The sequence below is a fragment of the Hemiscyllium ocellatum genome (assembly GCF_020745735.1).
Source record: "Hemiscyllium ocellatum isolate sHemOce1 chromosome 40 unlocalized genomic scaffold, sHemOce1.pat.X.cur. SUPER_40_unloc_8, whole genome shotgun sequence".
Taxonomy (NCBI): Eukaryota; Metazoa; Chordata; class Chondrichthyes; order Orectolobiformes; family Hemiscylliidae; genus Hemiscyllium; species Hemiscyllium ocellatum.
Genome location: NW_026867536.1, coordinates 89,860 through 110,267, shown reverse-complemented (window position 1 = coordinate 110,267; position 20,408 = coordinate 89,860). Strand labels below are relative to the sequence as shown.

Genomic DNA, 20,408 nt, shown 5'->3' with positions numbered 1-20,408 from the left:
GGGATCGTACTTATATCCTTTATCGTGAAGACTGATTCAAAATGCTGTTCAATTTATCTGCCATTTCCTTTTTATTCCATCAGTAAGTTTCCTAATTCCATCTCTGTAGGATCCATCCTCGCTTTGTGAAGCTAAAAATCACACCACACCAGGTTCTTGTCTAACTGGTCTATTTGGAAGCATTAGCTTTCGGAGCGCTGCCCCTTCATCAGGTGGTTGTGGTGTAGAAGGTCATAAGATACAGAATTTAACGCAGGTCTTTTTCAATATACAATTTCAGTTCCATCACACTGTAAACATCATATTATCAATTCTTTGTCCTACAATCTTATACCCCACAGCCAGCTGATGAAGGAGCAGCGCTCCGAAAGCTAGCGCTTCCAATGAAACCTGTTGGATTATAACCTGGTTTTTTAACATTGTACACCCCATCTCCAAATCATCACTTTGTTAACTTGTTCTTCTTTGTACATTGACAGAACCGTGGTTGATCTGGGCATTTGTGAGTTTAGTCAGGAAAACATAGCGAGGTTTAGGAAACTGAAGACCGACAGAACCCTCAAGGGTATATGAAGAAAGCAGGAAAACCTAAACAAGGAATTAGGAAGGCTAAAGGGGGCCAAGAAGGTGGCTGCTTTGACAGCCTGGTTGAAGGAAAATCCCAAGGCTTTTGATCGGTACGCAAGGATCGAGAGGGTAGCTAGGGAAAGGGTAGGTCCACTCAAAGACAAAGGAAGAAATTCATGCGTGAAGCCAGTGGATTTTGGGCGAGGTCCTTAATTAATCTTTGCATCGGTATTCACAGAGAAGAAGGATGGTGAGAGGGGCATGTTGTTATTCTGAAAAAGGTGATGGCTTCAGGTGGTTTGAAAGTGGACAAGTCCCCAGGGCCTGATGGTATCTATCCCAGAATGCAGAGAAAAGGCAGGAGAGGAAATTGCTCGGGCCTTGTGTGAAATCTTTGTATCCTCTTCAGCCACAGGTGAGGTCCCAGAAGACTGGAGAATAGCTGACAGTGTTCCTTTGCTTAAGCTGACCAACTGGGATATAACTGGGGAAACTGCAGGTCGGAAAGCCATATGTCAATGTTAAGGAGAGTATTGGAGAAGGTCCTTAGGAGAGGATTTGTTCACATTTAGAAAAATTGTGGACTTTATTAGCGACGGGCTTTGTGCCAGGGAAGTTGTGTCCCACAAACCTGACTGAGTTTTCTGAGGAAGCGACAAAGATACTCGATGAGGACAGGGTGGTGAACGTTGTCAAAGTGCCTCATGGCAGGCTGATGCCGAAGGTTATATGGGGACGGCGGTCAGCTGGTAAGATGGGCAGAGAACTGGCTTGGTCAGAAAAGACAGAAGGCTGGAGAACTGTGACCAGTGGTGATCCACAGGGATCAAGACTGGCACCCCTGCTGTTGTAATACATATGACTTGGAGCAGAATATACTTGTATCATCGGTAGTCACAGGTGAGGTGCTGGAAGACTGGAGGTTAGCAAACATGGTGCCACTGTTTAAGAAGGGTGGTAAGGACAAACTAGGGAACTATAGACGGGTGAGCCTGACCTCAGTGGTGGGCAAGTTGTTGGAGGGAATCCTGAGGGATCGGATGTACATGTATTTGGAAAGGCAAGGACTGATTCGGGATAGTCAACATGGCTTTGTGTGTGAGAAATCATGTCTCACAAACTTGATTGAGTTTTTTGAGGAAGTAACAAAGAAGATTGATGAGGGCAGAACGGTAGATGTGATCTATATAGACTTCAGTAAGGCGTTCGACAGGGTTCCCCATGGGAGACTGATTAGCAAGGTTAGATCTCATGGAATACAGGGAGAACTAGCCATTTGGATACAGAACTGGCTCAAAGGTAGAAGACAGAGGGTGGTGGTGGAGGGTTGTTTTTCAGACTGGAGGCCTGTGACCAGTGGAGTGCCACAAGGATCAGTGCTGGGCCCCCTACTTTTTGTCATTTACATAAATGATTTGGATGCGAGCATAAAAGGTACAGTTAGTAAGTTTGCAGATGACCCCAAAATGGGAGGTGTAGTGGACAGCGAAGAGGGTTCCCTCAGATTACAACAGGATCTGGACCAGATGGGCCAATGGGCTGAGAAGTGGCAGATGGAGTTTAATTCAGATAAATGCGAGGTGCTGCATTTTGGGAAAGCAAATCTTAGCAGGACTTATACACTTAATGGTAAGGTCCTAGGGAGTGTTGCTGAACAAAGAGACCTTGGAGTGCAGGTTCATAGCTCCTTGAAAGTGGAGTCGCAGGTAGATTGGATAGTGAAGAAGGTGTTTGGTATGCTTTCCTTTATTGGTCAGAGTTGAAAAATGTGTTGCTGGAAAAGCGCAGCAGGTCAGGCAGCATCAAAGGAGCAGGAGAATTGACGTTTCGGGCATAAGTCCTTCTTCAGGCTTGATGCTGCCTGACCTGCTGCGCTTTTCCAGCAACACATTTTTCAGCTCTGATCTCCAGCATCTGCAGTCTTTCATTGGTCAGAGTATTGAGTACAGGAGTTGGGAGGTCATGTTGCAGCTGAACAGGACATTGGTTAGGCCACTGTTGGAATATTGCGTGCAATTCTGGTCTCTTTCCTATCGGAAAGATGTTGGGAAACTTGAGAGGATTCAGAAAAGATTTACAAGGATGTTGCCAGGGTTGGAGGGTTTGAGCTACAGGGATGGGCTGAACAGGCTGGGGCTGTTTTCCCTGGATCGTTGGAAGCTGAGGGGTGACCTTACAGAGGTTTACAAAATTATGAGGGGCATGGATTGGATAAATAGACAAAGTCTTTTCCCTGAGGTGGGGGAGTCCAGAACTAGAGGGACATAGGTTTAGGGTGAGACAGGATAGACATAAAAGAGACCTAAGGTGCAACGTTTTCACACAGAGGGTGGTACGTGTATGGAATGAGCTGCCAGAGGATGTGGTGGAGGCTGGTACAATTACAACATTTAAAAGGCATCTGGATGGGTTTATGAATAGGAAGGGTTTGGGGGGATATGGACCGGGTGCTGGCAGGTGGGACTAGATTGATTTGGGATATCTGGTCGGCATGGACGGGTTGGACCGAAGGGTCTGTTTCCATGCTGTACGTCTCTGTGACTCTATGACTCTGATTTATAAATCTGTGGATGGCCTGATAGTTACATAATTACAAGACACATGGATAGAATGGATAGTCTGAGTCCTTTTTCCCAGGATAGAAATGTTGATTACTGGAGGACATAGGTTTGAGGCAAAAGGGGGAATGTTTAAAGGAGATGTGAGAGGCAAGTGTTAGTTTTTAACACAAAGGGTGAAATGCAGATAAAACAGCAACGTTGAAGAGGCATTTCGACAGATATAAGAATAGGCAGGCAATAGAGGGATAGGCACAGATGAGGGCAAAATGGTTTTTGTTTCGATAGGCATCATGGGTCAGCACAGACTGGATGGACTGATGGGCCTCTTTCTATGCAATAATGCTCCATTTAAGAAGTCCTTTATACCTGCCTTTGTATTTCTGACAAGCTTCCTGCTCCTTGGATGCTGCCTGAACTGTTGTGCTTTTCCAGCACCAATCTAATCTAGACTCTGGATTCCAGCATCTGCAGTCATTGTTTTACCTTGCTAATCTTTCCCTCCGTATTAATGTCTCAGGCATTCTTAGCATTTTAGATTTAATATTCTGCCCAACCAACCTATCTGCAAAATAGTGTTATTTTTTGATAGTACAGTTGATGCTGGAAATTTCTTTCGCCCTGGAATGAATATTTGTTCCAAAAATATCCCCTGAAATCTCTGCCACTGCATCTATGCTGACGTATCGCTTTGCCTAGTTTGCCAGCTCCACTTTTCATGTCCTGAGAATGTCTTAACATTTAAAAACACAGGCTCGAGCCCACGCCTTGCTCCCTCCCTGAATACGAAATTCAACTGTTGTATTGTTATTGCCGGGCCACACCGTCACTGAGAGAGCATTCATTAACCTGACCTCTTGCACAGTTCTAGAACAGATATAGCTGGCTCTCTGGTTGGCTACAGACTACACTGTTTCAAATTACTAACCTGGAAACGCTCTTTGGAAAACTCAGCTAGGTCACCTTTGTCCATTGGATTTTTCCAGTCAATAGGTAAATTAAAATCTCTGATTATTGCCAGCATTTTTGATAAGCGAATTATTCCTTCCTTTATATCCCACTTGACTGTGTGGTTACTGTCTTTACTACACCGCTCCCACAAGGGACTTTAAGCCTTTATAAGTTTCAAATCTCTCATCCTAGTTTCCTGAAATACGCAATGACAGTGACTGAGGAAGTATTTGCTGGATCAGTGTAGAGGGCCCTGAGTTCTGTATCTAAACCCGGCATTTGCACTGACTGGTGTCTCTCAGTCCCTCTCTCTCTCAGGGAGATATCTGTACACTGACTGGTGTCTCTCAGTCCCTCTCTCTCTCAAGGAGATATCTGTACACTGACTGGTGTCTCTCAGTCTTCTCACTCTCTCAGGGAGATATCTGTACACTGACTGGTGTCTCTCTGTCCCCTCTCTCCCTCAGGGAGATATCTGTACACTGACTGGTGTCTCTCAGTCCCCTCTCTCTCTCAGGGAGATATCTGTACACTGACTGGTGTCTCTCAGTCCCTCTCTCTCTCAAGGAGATATCTGTACACTGACTGGTGTCTCTCAGTCCTTCTCTCTCTCAGGGAGATATCTGTACACTGACTGGTGTCTCTCAGTCCCCTCTCTCTCTCAGGGAGATATCTGTACACTGACTAGTGTCTCTCAGTCTTCTCACTCTCTCAGGGAGATATCTGTACACTGACTGGTGTCTCTCTGTCCCCTCTCTCCCTCAGGGAGATATCTGTACACTGACTGGTGTCTCTCAGTCCCCTCTCTCTCTCAGGGAGATATCTGTACACTGACTGGTGTCTCTCAGTCCCCTCTCTCTCTCAGGGAGATATCTGTACACTGACTGGTGTCTCTCAGTCCTTCTCTCTCTCAGGGAGATATCTGTACACTGACTGGTGTCTCTCAGACCCCTCTCTCTCTCAGGGAGATATCTGTACACTGACTGGTGTCTCTCAGTCCTCTCTCTCTCAGGGAGATATCTGTACACTAACTGGTGTCTCTCAGTCCCCTCTCTCAGGGAGATGGCTTTACACTGACTTGCGTCTCTCAGTCCCTCTCTCTCTCAGGGAGATATCTGTACACTGACTGGTATCTCTCAGGCCCCACTCTCTCAGGGAGATATCTGTACACTAACTTGTATCTCTCAGGCCCTCTCTCTCTCAGGGAGATATCTGTAAACTGACTTGTATCTCTCAGTCCCCTCTCTCAGGGAGATATCTGTACACTGACTGGTATCTCTCAGTCCTCTCTCTCTCTCTCTCTCTCTCTCTCAGGGAGATATCTGTACACTGACTGGTGTCTCTCTCTGTCTTGAATGGTAAGGAATTTGTAAAATGTGGTCCAGAAAATTTTCTTTATTTATATGTATCTGTACCTACCAGAGAAGGAGCTAAACTTGACCTTCTCTTGGGAAATAAGGGAGGGGAAGTGACTGAAATGTGAGTAGTAGAACACTTTGCGACCAGTGATCATAATTATATTCGTTTTAAAATCAAGATAGAAAAGGATAGGCAGTGTATAATTCTTAATTGGAGAATGCAAATTTTGACGGTATGAGACATGAAATTTTGACAGTATGAGACATGAACTTTCAAAAGTTAATGAGAGTAGACTTTTTGCAGGTAAAGGGCTGACTGGCAAGTGGGAGTATTACAAAAGTGAGATAACGAGAGTTCAGTGGCAGTATGTTCCTGTTAAGAGTTAACGATAAGGCTGGTAGGAAACAGTTGGTGAATAAAGATATTGAAGCTCTGGCCAAGAATAAGAAAGAGGCATACAGACTGCTGGGATCAAGCGAATCTCTTAAAGAGCATAATGGGTGGAGGGGCATTCTTAAGAGGGAAATCAAGAGGGCAAAAAGAAGACATGATATACCTTTACCAGATAATCTTAATGAAAGTCCAAAGAGATTCTACAAGTACATTAAAAGAGCTGTTCAGGAGACAATAGGGCCCCTTAAACATCAATGGGGTTGTCTATGGATGGATCCATAGGAGGTGGGAGAGATACTCAACAAATATTTCATGTCATATTTACTGTGGAGAAAGACATGGAGGCTAGGGAACATGGGGAAATTGATACTTATGCCTTGAGAACAGTCCACATCCCAGAAAAGGTGGTGCTGTACATCTTAATAAAACATAAAGATGGATAAAATCTCCAGGACCTGATTAAGTGTCCCTCAGGATATTGTGGAAAGCCAGGGAAGAAGTTGCGGGGCCGCCTAGTAGAAATATTTGTATCATCTACACCACAGGGGAGGTGCCGGTGGACTGGTGGGTGGCTAATGTTATGCCTTTATTTAAGAAAAGCTGTCAGGAGCAGACTGGGAACTATAAATCGATGAGTCTGACATCAGTGATGGGTAAGTTGTTGGAGGGGATTCTGAGAGATTTCCATGCACTTGGAAAGGCAGGGACCGATTAGGGATAGTAAGCTTGGCTTTGCGTGTGAGAAATCATGACTCACAAACTTCATTGAGTTCTTGGAGGGTGAAACCAAAAAGGCAGATGAGGGTAGAGTATTAGACATTGCCTGCATGGACTTGAGTGAAGCCTTTGACAAAGTTCCGCAGAAGACCCTGTCCCATTGGTTACAAAATTGGCTGGATGGCAGGAGGCAGAGAGTGGTGGTGGGGGGGCTGCTTTTCAGACTGGAGGCTTGTGACCAGGGGTGTTCCTCTGTTGTTCAATGATTTGGATGAGACTTTAGGAGGCAAGGTTGGTAGGTTTACGGATTACACCCAAATTGAAGGGATAGTCGATGATGAAGAAGTTACATAAGATTACAAAGGCATCTTGATCAATTAGGCCAATGGGCTGAGGAAGGGTAGATGGAATTTAATTTGGATCAATGTGAGGTATTACAATGCGGTAAAATGAACAAGGGCAGGACTTATACATTTAATAGTAGGGCCCTGGGTAGCATTGTGAAACAGAGAGACCTAGGGCTCAAGTACAAAGTTCTTTGAAAGTTGCATCGCTGGTAGACAGGGTGGGAAAGAAGGTGTTTAGCACGCTTGCCTTCATTGCTCAGACCTTTGAGTATGAGTCGTCCTGAGCTGGTACAGGACATTGGTGAGGCCATTCTGGGAGTATGGTACTGCTCACCCTGTTACCAGAAGGATATGATTAAATTCGAGAGGATTGAGAAAAGATTTACAAGAGTGTTGACGGAACAGGAGGGTGTGAGTTCTAAGAAGAGGCTGGATAGGCTGGGACTTTTTCACCATAACATCGGAGGCTGAGGGGTGACCTTACAGAGGTTTATAAAATCACAAGGCACATGGATAGGGTAAATAGACAAGCTCATTTCCCCTGGGGTGGATGAGTTCAAAATGAGGGAAGATATTTTTAAGATGAGAGGAGAAACATTTAAGAGAGAGGGGAGGGGCAAGCTTTTCACACAAAGTTGGTTCAAATGTAGAATGCCTTGCCAGATGAAGTTGTAGGAAGAGATTTGGATAGGTATATGATGAGGAAAGGTTTAGAGGGATATGGGCCAAATGCTAGCAACTGGGTCTAATTTAAGCTTGGAAATCTGGTCGGCAGGACAAATTGGACCAAAGGGACTGTTTCTGTGCTGTACAACTGAATGACTCTCTCTTTCTCTCTCTCAGTCCCTCTCTTTGAAAGAGATATCTGTACACTGGTGTCTCTCAGTCCTCTCTCTCAGGGAGATATCTGTACACTGACTGGTGTCTCTCAGTCCTCCTCTCTCTCAGGGAGATATCTGTACACTGACTGGTGTCTCTCAGTCCCCCCCCTCTCTCTCTCAGGGAGATATCTGTACACTGACTGGTGTCTCTCAGTACCCCCCTCTCTCTCAGGGAGATATCTGTACACTGACTGGTGTCTCTCAGTCTCTCTCTCAGGGAGATATCTGTACACTGACTGGTGTCTCTCAGTCCCCCCTCTCTCAGGGAGATATCTGTACACTGACTGGGGTCTCTCAGTCCTCTCTCTCTCTCAGGGAGATATCTGTACACCGACTGGTGTCTCTCAGTCTCCTCTCTCTCTTTCAGGGAGATATCTGTACACTGACTGGTGTCTCACAGCCCCACTCTCTCTCAGCGTGATATCTGTACACTGACTGGTGTCACTCAGTCTCCTCTCTCTCTTTCAGGGAGATATCTGTACACTGACTTGTGTCTCTCAGTCCCCCCTCTCTCTCTCAGGGAGATATCTGTACACTGACTGGTGTCTCTTAGTCCCCCCCCTCTCTCTCTCAGGGAGATATCTGTACACTGATGGGTGTCTCTCAGTCCCCCTCTCACTCAGGTAGATATCTGTACACTGACTGGTGTCCCACAGTCCCCCTCTCTCTCAGGGAGATATTTGTACACCAACTGGTGTCTCTCAGTCCCCTCTATCTCTCAGGGAGATATCTGTACACTGACAGGTGTCTCTCAGTCCCTCTCTGTTTCAGGGACATACCTGTAAAGTGACTGCAGTCTTACAATCCCTCTCTCTCAGAGAGATATCTGTACACTGACTGTGTCTCTCAGTCCCTCTCCGGGAGATATCTGTACACTGACTGGTGTCTCTCAGTCCCTCTCTCTTGCTGGGATATATCTGTACACTGACTGGTGTCTCTCAGTCCTCTCTCTCTCACAGAGATATCTGTACACTGACTGGTGTCTCTCAGTCCCTTCTCTCTCTCTCAGGGAGATATCTGTACACTGACTGGTGTCTCTCAGTCCCCTCTCTCTCTCAGGGAGATATCTGTACACTGACTGGTGTCTCTCAGTCCCCTCTCTCTCAGGGATATATCTGTACACTGACTGATGTTTCTCAGTCCCCTCTCTCTCTGTCAGGGTGATATCTGTACACGGACTGTTGTCTGTCAGTCCTCTCTCAGGGAGATATCTGTACACTGACTGGTGTCTCTCAGTCCTCTCTCTCTCTCAGGGAGATATCTGTACACTGACTGGTGTCTCTCAGTCCCCACTCTCTCTCAGGGAGATATTTGTACACTGACTGGTGTCTCTCAGTCCCCTCTCTCTCAGGGAGATATCTGTGCACTGACTGGTGTCTCTCAGTCCCTCTCTCTCAGGGAGATATCTGTATGCTGACTTGTGAATACTGTGTAGATGAGAGCATAAACCTACATTGTGATATTAACAGACTTAGTGAACTGTGATAATTTCCATTTGGACCAACAAAGGATCGGGATACTTTCTCGACGGTATAAAGCTAAATACAATAGATGTTGACAGAGACTTGGGGGTTTAGATGCATAGATCTTTAAAATATCTTGCAACAGATACAGAGATTAACCAAGAAAGCTATTGGAATGCTGCCCTTATTTCTCGAGGACTGGAAGTGAATGATGCAGAGGTTACGCTGCAGTTGTATAACACCCTGGTTAGATCCCACTCGGAGTTCTGTGAGCAATTCTGGGCACCACACCTTAGGAAGAAAATATCAGGTTATTTTATGTGATTATACAAATTAGGGTTGTTTCCCCAGAATTTAAAAGTTTCACAGGTGATTAATCAAAGTCTTCAAGATATTAACAGGAAAACAACATCCATCATTGGAGATTCTAGGTAGTATTGTGTAAGAATTAGAGCATTCAGGAGAGATAAGAAGGAAGCACTTTGACACATAAAGGGTGGGAGAGGTTTGCAACTCTCTTGCACAACCAGCAGTGGATGCTGGATCAGTTACTCACTTTAACACTGAGATAGATAAAGTTTTGTTAAGGCATTCAGGGATCCGGGCAAAAGGCAGGTATGTGGAGTTCGGCCACACCTCAGTCATGATCTCATTGAATGGTGGAACAGCAGCTCGAGGGGCTGAATGGTCACCTCCTGTTCCAATGACCATGTGCTGAACCTGGAGCTTTGCTTTCAGTTTAAAACAATAGAGGGAGCTTTAGTCTGCTTGCAACCCTTTGCTGTGCCTGTCCTGGGAGTGTTTGATGCAGACACTGAAGACTCTGGATCGAATCCCATGCCGCACCCGTCCTGGGAGTGTTTGATTGGGACAGCGTTATTTTATTTTCAGTTTTCAAAGAGGGCAAGTAGCTTTACTCCCTCTCTAACCCTGTGATCTACCTGTCATAGAGTTACAGAGATGGACAGCACAGAAACAGACCCTTCCGCCCAATCTGTCCACGCTCACCCAGATATCCCAACCCAATCTAGTCCCACCTGTCAGCCCCCGGCCCATATCCCCCCAAACCCTTCCTATTCATATACCCATCCAGATGCCTCTTAAATGCTGTAATTGTACCAGCCTCCACCACTTCCTCTGGCAGCTCATTCCATACACGTACCACCCTCTGGGGGAAAAAGTTGCCCCTTAGGTCCCTTTTATATCTTTCTCCTCTCACCTTAAATCTAGTTTTGGATTCCACTACCCTGGAAAAGACCTTGGCTAGTCACCCCAACTGTGACCCTCATGATTTTATAAACCTCTATAAGGTCACCCCTCAGCCTCCGACGCTCCAGGGAAAACAGCCCCAGCCTGTTCAGCCTCTCCCTGTAGCTCAAACCCTCCAACCCTGGCAACATCCTTGTCAATCTTTTCTGAACCCTTTCAAGTTTTTGTTCAAAGAGTCTTAGCTTCTCAGGTTTCTTCTGAGCCACTTGCTCCTCACTTTAGATTTAGGATTTATACATGTCTGCCAAGGGGAAAGGGGTTATCACAGTCTACTCTGTCAATGCCTCTTATAATTTTATGAATGCCAATCAGACACTGCCATTCCCGATAACCCCCAGCATCCTTTGCTCCGGGGAAAACAAACCCAGTAACTCCAGTTTCTCTGCACGGTCACAGGGACCTTTACTCTGTATCTAACTCCCTGCAGTCATCGTGCCTATCCAGGGAAAGTTTGACAAGGGGGTACGCAATATAGAGGAAGCTTGACTTTGTATCTAACCCCGTACTGTCCCTGTCCTGGGAGTGTTTGATGGGGGACAGTGTAGAGAGAGCTTTACTCTGTATCTAACCCCGTGCTGTCCCTGTCCTGGGAGTGTTTGATGGGGGACAGTGTAGAGAGAGCTTTACTCTGTATCTAACCCTGTGCTGTCCCTGTCCTGGGAGTGTTTGATGGGGACAGTGTAGAGGGAGCTTTACTCTGTATCTAACCCTGTGCTGACCCTGTCCTGGGAGTGTTTGATGGGGGACAGGGTAGAGAGACCTTTACTCAGTATCTAACCCCGTGCTGTCCTTGTCCTGGGAGTGTTTGATGGGGGACAGTGTAGAGGGAGCTTTACTCTGTATCTAACTCCGTATTGTCCCTGTCTGTAAGTGTTGATGGGGACAGTGTAGAGAGAGCTTTACTCTGTATCTAACCCTGTGCTGTCCCTGTCCTGGGAGTGTTTGATGGGGAGACAGTGTAGAGAGAGCTTTACTCTGTATCTAACCCCGTGCTGTCCTTGTCCTGGGAGTGTTTGATGGGGACAGTGTAGAGAGAGCTTTACTCTGTCTCTAACCCCGTGCTGTCCCTGTCCCTGGGAGTGTTTGATGGGGACAGTGTAGAGGGAGCTTTACTCTGTCTCTAACCCCATGCTGTCCCTGTCCCTGGGAGTGTTTGATGGGGACAGTGTAGAGGGAGCTTCACTCTGTATCCAACATCGTGCTGTCCCTGGGGATAAAAACCGAAAGAATGCGGATGCTGGAAATCAGAAATAAACACGAATTGCTGGAAAAGCTCAGCAGGTCTGGGAGCACCTGTGAAGAGGAAGGGTCTGAGGAAGGGTCACTGGACCCAAAACGATAAATCTGATTTCTCTGCACAGATGCTGCCAGACCTGCTGAGCTTTTCCAGCAATTTCTGTGCTTGTTCCTGTGCTGGGAGGGTTTGTTGGAGATGGCTGAAGCCTCGAACTAATTGCCCTCTTGTTTATTTTGAATCTTCAGGGCATCTCTTAGGTATGCCGCACGATAGTTCGGATATCTGTATACAAGTCGGCGAGCTGCCAAGTTCTAACCAGATGATGTCGAACCTGTTGACACGGATAGATTACTCCGAACCCTGGTCGCGCTGCAGCAGTAAACTCTCTCTGGGCTTCTTCGAGAGCGGACGAGGTGGGTGGACAGGTCACAACGTTCGACAGTATTATCCAGCGAGTCAAAGTGACTGTGTCTGCTGTGCTCGGGTTTTGCATGCTTCCCCAGTCGGGGTGGCCGCTTCTCAGTTCCCTTGGCTGGGTTTGGAAGGGGCCGCTGGGTCTCCCCCTGGCCGTCCATGAAACCGGAGCGGACGTAGGCCATTCAGCCCCTCCTCCGCCGCTCAATAAGATCACAGCCGGCCTGTTTACAATCCAAACTCCACCTTGCAATCGAATCCACCCCTCCCAATCCCCGAGAACCTTTCGTTCTTTTCCCTCAAAAGAATCGATCTGCCTCCACCATAAAAAATATTGTTGAGACTGAGAATTAGAAAGTTGGACAATGCTTCTCCTCCCTGCCCTGAGATTTGAACATGGTGCCTTTCCAATCCTGGCTACCTGAGGGGCTAGCCGCTCCCCCATTCAAGATCAGAAACGCTTCAAAACAAGTCCCCTCCTCCAAACTGCGGTGCTAACAGGCCCAGTCCATCCAGGCTTGGCTCTGAAGGCGAAGGGGCTCGCTCCCAGTGAACCACCACAGCTTCGCGAGGGGTGTCAGTCTGTCCGAAACTGACACCACCCCAACTTGACTGTTCGTGGAATTTGGAGGAGGCTTACTCCCCTCTCCCAGACCTGCAATGTGCATTCAAGCCGTCCACACAGCACCCAGCCCTGGCCAATGCTTGGCCCACATGAAGGAAATAACAGGTAGGAATGAATAGGCCATGGACGGCGTGGACATCTTGAAGCAGCAGCCCAGAGCAGGGTCACCAGTGAACACCAGCCCAGAGCAGGGTCACCAGTGAACAGCAGCCCAGAGCAGGGTCACCAGTGAACACCAGCCCAGAGCAGGGTCACCAGTGAACAGCAGCCCAGAGCAGGGTCACCAGTGAACAGCAGGCTAAGCGGGGTCACCAGTGAACAGCAGCCCAGAGCAGGGTCACCAGTGAACACCATCACAGAGCAGGGTCACCAGTGAACACCATCCCAGAGCGGGGTCACCAGTGAACAGCAGCCCAGAGCGGGGTCACCAGTGAACAGCAGCCCAGAGCAGAGTCACCAGAGAACAGCAGCCCAGAGCAGGGTCACCAGTGAGCACCATCCAAGAGCAGAGTCACCAGAGAACAGCAGCCCAGAGCGGGGTCACCAGAGAACAGCAGCCCAGAGCGGGGTCACCAGTGAACAGCAGCCCAGAGCAGGGTCACCAGTGAACACCATCACAGAGCGGGGTCACCAGTGAACACTATCCCAGAGCGGGGTCACCAGTGAACAGCAGTCCAGAGCAGGGTCACCAGTGAACAGCAGCCCAGAGAGGGGTCGCCAGTGAACAGCAGCCCAGAGCAGGGTCACCAGTGAACAGCAACCCAGAGAGTGGTCACCAGTGAACACCATCCCAGAGCGGGGTCACCAGTGAACAGCAGCCCAGAGCGGGGTCACCAGTGAACACCTTCCCAGAGTGGGGTCACCAGTGAACAGCAGTCCAGAGCAGTGTCACTAGTGAACAGCAGGCTAGAGCAGGGTCACCAGTGAACAGCAGCCCAGAGCGGAGTCACCAGTGAACACCTTCCCAGAGCGGGGTCACCAGTGAACAGCAGTCCAGAGCAGTGTCACCAGTGAACAGCAGGCTAGAGCAGGGTCACCAGTGAACAGCAGCCCAGAGCACGGTCACCAGTGAACACCATCACAGAGCGGGGTCACCAGTGAACACCATCCCAGAGCGGGGTCACCAGTGAACAGCAGCCCAGAGCAGCGTCACCAGTGAACACCATCCCAGAGCAGGGTCACCAGTGAACAGCAGCCCAGAGCGGGGTCACCAGTAAACAGCAGCCCAGAGCAGGGTCATCAGTGAACAACAGCACAGAGCGGGGTCACCAGTGAACAGCAACCCAGTGCAGGGTCACCAGTGAACAGCAGCCCAGAGCGGGGTCACCAGTGAACAGCAACCCAGAGCGGGGTCACCAGTGAACACCAGCACAGAGCGGGGTCACCAGTGAACAGCAGGCCAGAGCAGGGTCACCAGTGAACAGCAGCCCAGAGTGGGGTCACCAGTGAACAGCAGTCCAGAGCGGGGTCACCAGTGAACAGCAGCCCAGAGCGGGATCACCAGTGAACAGGAGCCCAGAGCGGGGTCACCAGTGAACAGCAGCCCAGTGCGGGGTCACCAGTGAACAGCAACCCAGAGCAGGGTCACCAGTGAACCGCAGTCCAGAGCAGTGTCACCAGTGAACAGCAACCCAGAGAGTGGTCACCAGTGAACAGTAGCACAGAGCGGGGTCACCAGTGAACAGCAACCCAGAGAGTGGTCACCAGTGAACACCATCACAGAGCGGGGTCATCAGTGAACACCATCCCAGAGCGGGGTCACCAGTGAACAGCAGTCCAGAGCAGTGTCACCAGTGAACAGCAGCCCAGAGCAGTGTCACCAGTGAACAGCAGGCTAGAGCGGGGTCACCAGTGAACAGCAGCCCAGAGCAGGGTCACCAGTGAACACCATCCCAGAGCGGGGTCACCAGTGAACAGCAGCCCAGAGCAGGGTCACCAGTGAACAGCAGCCCAGAGAGGGGTCACCAGTGAACAGCAGCCTAGAGCGGGGTCACCAGTGAACAGCAGCCCAGAGCGGGGTCACCAGTGAACACCAGCCCAGAGCGGGGTCACCAGTGAACAGCAGCCCAGAGCGGGAACACCAGTGAACAGCAACCCAGAGCGGGGTCACCAGTGAACAGCAACCCAGAGCAGGGTCACCAGTGAACAGCAGCCCAGAGCAGGGTCACCAGTGAACACCAGCCCAGAGCGGGGTCACCAGTGAACACCAGCACAGAGCGGCGTCACCAGTGAACAGCAGCCCAGAGCGGGGTCACCAGTGAACACCAGCCCAGAGAGGGGTCACCAGTGAACAGCAGCCCAGAGCGGGGTCACCAGTGAACAGGAGCCCAGAGCAGGATCACCAGTGAACAGCAGCCCAGTGCGGGGTCACCAGTGAACAGCAACCCAGAGCAGGGTCACCAGTGAACAGCAGTCCAGAGCAGTGTCACCAGTGAACAGCAGTCCAGAGCAGTGTCACCAGTGAACAGCAGCCCAGAGCGGGGTCACCAGTGAACAGCAGCCCAGAGCGGGGTCACCAGTGAACAGGAGCCCAGAGCAGGGTCACCAGTGAACAGCAGCCCAGAGCAGGGTCACCAGTGAACAGCAGCCCAGAACGGGGTCACCAGTGAACAGTAGCACAGAGAGGGGTCACCAGTGAACAGTAGCACAGAGAGGGGTCACCAGTGAACAGCATCCCAGAGAGGGGTCACCAGTGAACACCAGCACAGAGCGGGGTCACCAGTGAACAGCAGCCCAGAGCGGGGTCACCAGTGAACAGCAACCCAGAGCGGGGTCACCAGTGAACAGCAGCCCAGTGCAGGGTCACCAGTGAACAGCAGCCCAGAGCAGGGTCACCAGTGAACAGCAACCCAGAGCGGGGTCACCAGTGAACACCAGCACAGTGCGGGGTCACCAGTGAACAGCAGCCCAGAGCAGGGTCACCAGTGAAGAGCAGCCCAGAGCGGGGTCACCAGTGAACAGCAGCCCAGAGCAGGGTCACCAGTGAACAGCAGCCCAGAGCGGGGTCACCAGTGAACAGCAGTCCAGAGCGGGGTCACCAGTGAACAGCAGCCCAGTGCAGGGTCACCAGTGAACAGCAGTCCAGAGCAGGGTCACCAGTGAACACCAGCCCAGAGCGGGGTCACCAGTGAACACCAGCACAGAGCGGCGTCACCAGTGAACAGCAGGCCAGAGCAGGGTCACCAGTGAACAGCAGCCCAGAGGGGGGTCACCAGTGAACACCAGCCCAGAGCGTGGTCACCAGTGAACAGCTGGCCAGAGCAGGGTCACCAGTGAACAGCAGCCCAGAGCGGGGTCACCAGTGAACACCAGCCCAGAGCGGGGTCACCAGTGAACAGCAGGCCAGAGCGGGGTCACCAGTGAACACCAGCACAGAGCGGCGTCACCAGTGAACAGCAGGCCAGAGCAGGGTCACCAGTGAACAGCAGCCCAGAGGGGGGTCACCAGTGAACAGCAGCCCAGAGCGGGGTCACCAGTGAACAGCAGGCCAGAGCGGGGTCACCAGTGAACAGCAGCCCAGAGCGGGGTCACCAGTGAACAGCAGCCCAGAGCGGGGTCACCAGTGAACAGCAGCCCAGAGCAGGGTCACCAGTGAACAGCAGCCCAGAGCGGGGTCACCAGTGAACAGCAGTCCAGAGCGGGGTCACCAGTGAACAGCAGCCCAGAGCGGGGTCACCAGTGAACACCAGCCCAGAGAGGGGTCACCAGTGAACAGCAGCCCAGTGCGGGGTCACCAGTGAACAGCAACCCAGAGCAGTGTCACCAGTGAACAGCAGTCCAGAGCAGTGTCACCAGTGAACAGCAGCCCAGAGAGTGGTCACCAGTGAACAGTAGCACAGAGTGGGGTCACCAGTGAACAGCAGCCCAGAGAGGGGTCACCAGTGAACAGCAGCCCAGAGCGGGGTCACCAGTGAACAGCAGCCCAGAGAGGGGTCACCAGTGAACAGCAGCCCAGAGCGGGGTCACCAGTGAACACCATCCCAGAGCGGGGTCACCAGTGAACAGCAGCCCAGAGCGGGGTCACCAGTGAACACCAGCCCAGAGAGGGGTCACCAGTGAACAGCAGCCCAGTGCGGGGTCACCAGTGAACAGCAACCCAGAGCAGTGTCACCAGTGAACAGCAGTCCAGAGAGGGGTCACCAGTGAACAGCAGCCCAGAGAGTGGTCACCAGTGAACAGTAGCACAGAGTGGGGTCACCAGTGAACAGCAGCCCAGAGAGGGGTCACCAGTGAACAGCAGCCCAGAGCGGGGTCACCAGTGAACAGCAGCCCAGAGCGGGGTCACCAGTGAACAGCAGCCCAGAGCTGGGTCACCAGTGAACAGCAGCCCAGAGCGGGGTCACCAGTGAACAGCAGTCCAGAGCGGGGTCACCAGTGAACAGCAGCCCAGTGCGGGGTCACCAGTGAACAGCAACCCAGAGCACGGTCACCAGTGAACAGCAGCCCAGAGCAGGGTCACCTGTGAACAGCAGCCCAGAGCGGGGTCACCAGTGAACAGGAGCCCAGAGCAGGGTCACCAGTGAACAGCAGCCCAGTGCGGGGTCACCAGTGAACAGCAGCCCAGAACGGGGTCACCAGTGAACAGTAGCACAGAGAGGGGTCACCAGTGAACAGTAGCACAGAGAGGGGTCACCAGTGAACAACATCCCAGAGAGGGGTCACCAGTGAACACCAGGACAGAGCGGGGTCACCAGTGAACAGCAGCCCAGAGCGGGGTCACCAGTGAACAGCAACCCAGAGCGGGGTCACCAGTGAACAGGAGCCCAGAGCAGGGTCACCAGTGAACAGCAGCCCAGTGCGGGGTCACCAGTGAACAGCAGCCCAGAACGGGGTCACCAGTGAACAGTAGCACAGAGAGGGGGCACCAGTGAACAGTAGCACAGAGAGGGGTCACCAGTGAACAGCATCCCAGAGAGGGGTCACCAGTGAACACCAGGACAGAGCGGGGTCACCAGTGAACAGCAGCCCAGAGCGGGGTCACCAGTGAACAGCAACCCAGAGCGGGGTCACCAGTGAACAGCAGCCCAGTGCAGGGTCACCAGTGAACAGCAGCCCAGAGCAGGCGTCACCAGTGAACAGCAACCCAGAGCGGGGTCACCAGTGAACAGCAGCCCAGTGCAGGGTCACCAGTGAACAGCAGCCCAGAGCAGGCGTCACCAGTGAACAGCAACCCAGAGCGGGATCACCAGTGAACACCAGCACAGAGCGGGGTCACCAGTGAACAGCAGCCCAGAGCAGGGTCACCAGTGAACAGCAGCCCAGAGCGGGGTCACCAGTGAACACCAGCACAGAGCGGGGTCACCAGTGAACAGCAGCCCAGAGCAGGGTCACCAGTGAACAGCAGCCCAGAGAGGGGTCACCAGTGAACAGCAGTCCAGAGCAGTGTCACCAGTGAACAGCAGCCCAGAGAGTGGTCACCAGTGAACAGTAGCACAGAGTGGGGTCACCAGTGAACAGCAGCCCAGAGCAGGGTCACCAGTGAACAGCAGCCCAGAGCGGGGTCACCAGTGAACACCATCCCAGAGCGGGGTCACCAGTGAACAGCAGCCCAGAGCGGGGTCACCAGTGAACACCAGCCCAGAGAGGGGTCACCAGTGAACAGCAGCCCAGTGCGGGGTCACCAGTGAACAGCAACCCAGAGCAGTGTCACCACTGAACAGCAGTCCAGAGCAGTGTCACCAGTGAACAGCAGCCCAGAGAGTGGTCACCAGTGAACAGTAGCACAGAGTGGGGTCACCAGTGAACAGCAGCCCAGAGAGGGGTCACCAGTGAACAGCAGCCCAGAGCGGGGTCACCAGTGAACAGCAGCCCAGAGCGGGGTCACCAGTGAACAGCAGTCCAGAGCGGGGTCACCAGTGAACAGCAGCCCAGTGCGGGGTCACCAGTGAACAGCAACCCAGAGCACGGTCACCAGTGAACAGCAGCCCAGAGCAGGGTCACCAGTGAACAGCAGCCCAGAGCGGGGTCACCAGTGAACAGGAGCCCAGAGCAGGGTCACCAGTGAACAGCAGCCCAGTGCGGGGTCACCAGTGAACAGCAGCCCAGAACGGGGTCACCAGTGAACAGTAGCACAGAGAGGGGTCACCAGTGAACAGTAGCACAGAGAGGGGTCACCAGTGAACAGCATCCCAGAGAGGGGTCACCAGTGAACACCAGGACAGAGCGGGGTCACCAGTGAACAGCAGCCCAGAGCGGGGTCACCAGTGAACAGCAACCCAGAGCGGGGTCACCAGTGAACAGGAGCCCAGAGCAGGGTCACCAGTGAACAGCAGCCCAGTGCGGGGTCACCAGTGAACAGCAGCCCAGAACGGGGTCACCAGTGAACAGTAGCACAGAGAGGGGTCACCAGTGAACAGTAGCACAGAGAGGGGTCACCAGTGAACAGCATCCCAGAGAGGGGTCACCAGTGAACACCAGGACAGAGCGGGGTCACCAGTGAACAGCAGCCCAGAGCGGGGTCACCAGTGAACAGCAACCCAGAGCGGGGTCACCAGTGAACAGCAGCCCAGTGCAGGGTCACCAGTGAACAGCAGCCCAGAGCAGGCGTCACCAGTGAACAGCAACCCAGAGCGGGGTCACCAGTGAACAGCAGCCCAGTGCAGGGTCACCAGTGAACAGCAGCCCAGAGCAGGCGTCACCAGTGAACAGCAACCCAGAGCGGGATCACCAGTGAACACCAGCACAGAGCGGGGTCACCAGTGAACAGCAGCCCAGAGCAGGGTCACCAGTGAACAGCAGCCCAGAGCGGGGTCACCAGTGAACACCAGCACAGAGCGGGGTCACCAGTGAACAGCAGCCCAGAGCAGGGTCACCAGTGAACAGCAGCCCAGAGAGGGGTCACCAGTGAACAGCAGTCCAGAGCGGGGTCACCAGTGAACAGCAGCCCAGTGCGGGGTCACCAGTGAACAGCAACCCAGAGCACGGTCACCAGTGAACAGCAGCCCAGAGCAGGGTCACCAGTGAACAGCAGCCTAGAGCGGGGTCACCAGTGAACAGGAGCCCAGAGCGGGGTCACCAGTGAACAGGAGCCCAGTGTGGGGTCACCAGTGAACAGCAACCCAGAGCAGGGTCACCAGTGAACAGCAGCCCAGAGAGTGGTCACCAGTGAACAGCAGCCCAGAGAGTGGTCACCAGTGAACAGTAGCCCAGAGCGGGGTCACCAGTGAACAGCAGCCCAGAGAGGGGTCACCAGTGAACAGCAGCCCAGAGAGTGGTCACCAGTGAACAGTAGCACAGAGTGGGGTCACCAGTGAACACCAGCACAGAGCGGGGTCACCAGTGAACAGCAGCCCAGAGCAGGGTCACCAGTGAACAGCAGCCCAGAGAGGGGTCACCAGTGAACAGCAGTCCAGAGCGGGGTCACCAGTGAACAGCAGCCCAGTGCGGGGTCACCAGTGAACAGCAACCCAGAGCACGGTCACCAGTGAACAGCAGCCCAGAGCAGGGTCACCAGTGAACAGCAGCCCAGAGCAGGGTCACCAGTGAACAGCAGCCTAGAGCGGGGTCACCAGTGAACAGGAGCCCAGAGCGGGGTCACCAGTGAACAGGAGCCCAGTGTGGGGTCACCAGTGAACAGCAACCCAGAGCAGGGTCACCAGTGAACAGCAGCCCAGAGAGTGGTCACCAG

At 52.1% G+C, this 20,408-nt stretch overlaps 1 protein-coding gene across 1 annotated transcript in view; it reads left to right on the top strand.

Moving 5' to 3' along the window:
* Positions 1-20,408, top strand: part of LOC132808848 (A disintegrin and metalloproteinase with thrombospondin motifs 5-like) — a 47,334-nt gene that overhangs the window by 10,570 nt on the left and 16,356 nt on the right. The window contains exon 4 of the mRNA XM_060822285.1: positions 11,988-12,155. Coding sequence (XP_060678268.1) covers positions 11,988-12,155 — 168 coding nt within the window. The remainder of the gene's footprint in view (positions 1-11,987; positions 12,156-20,408) is intronic.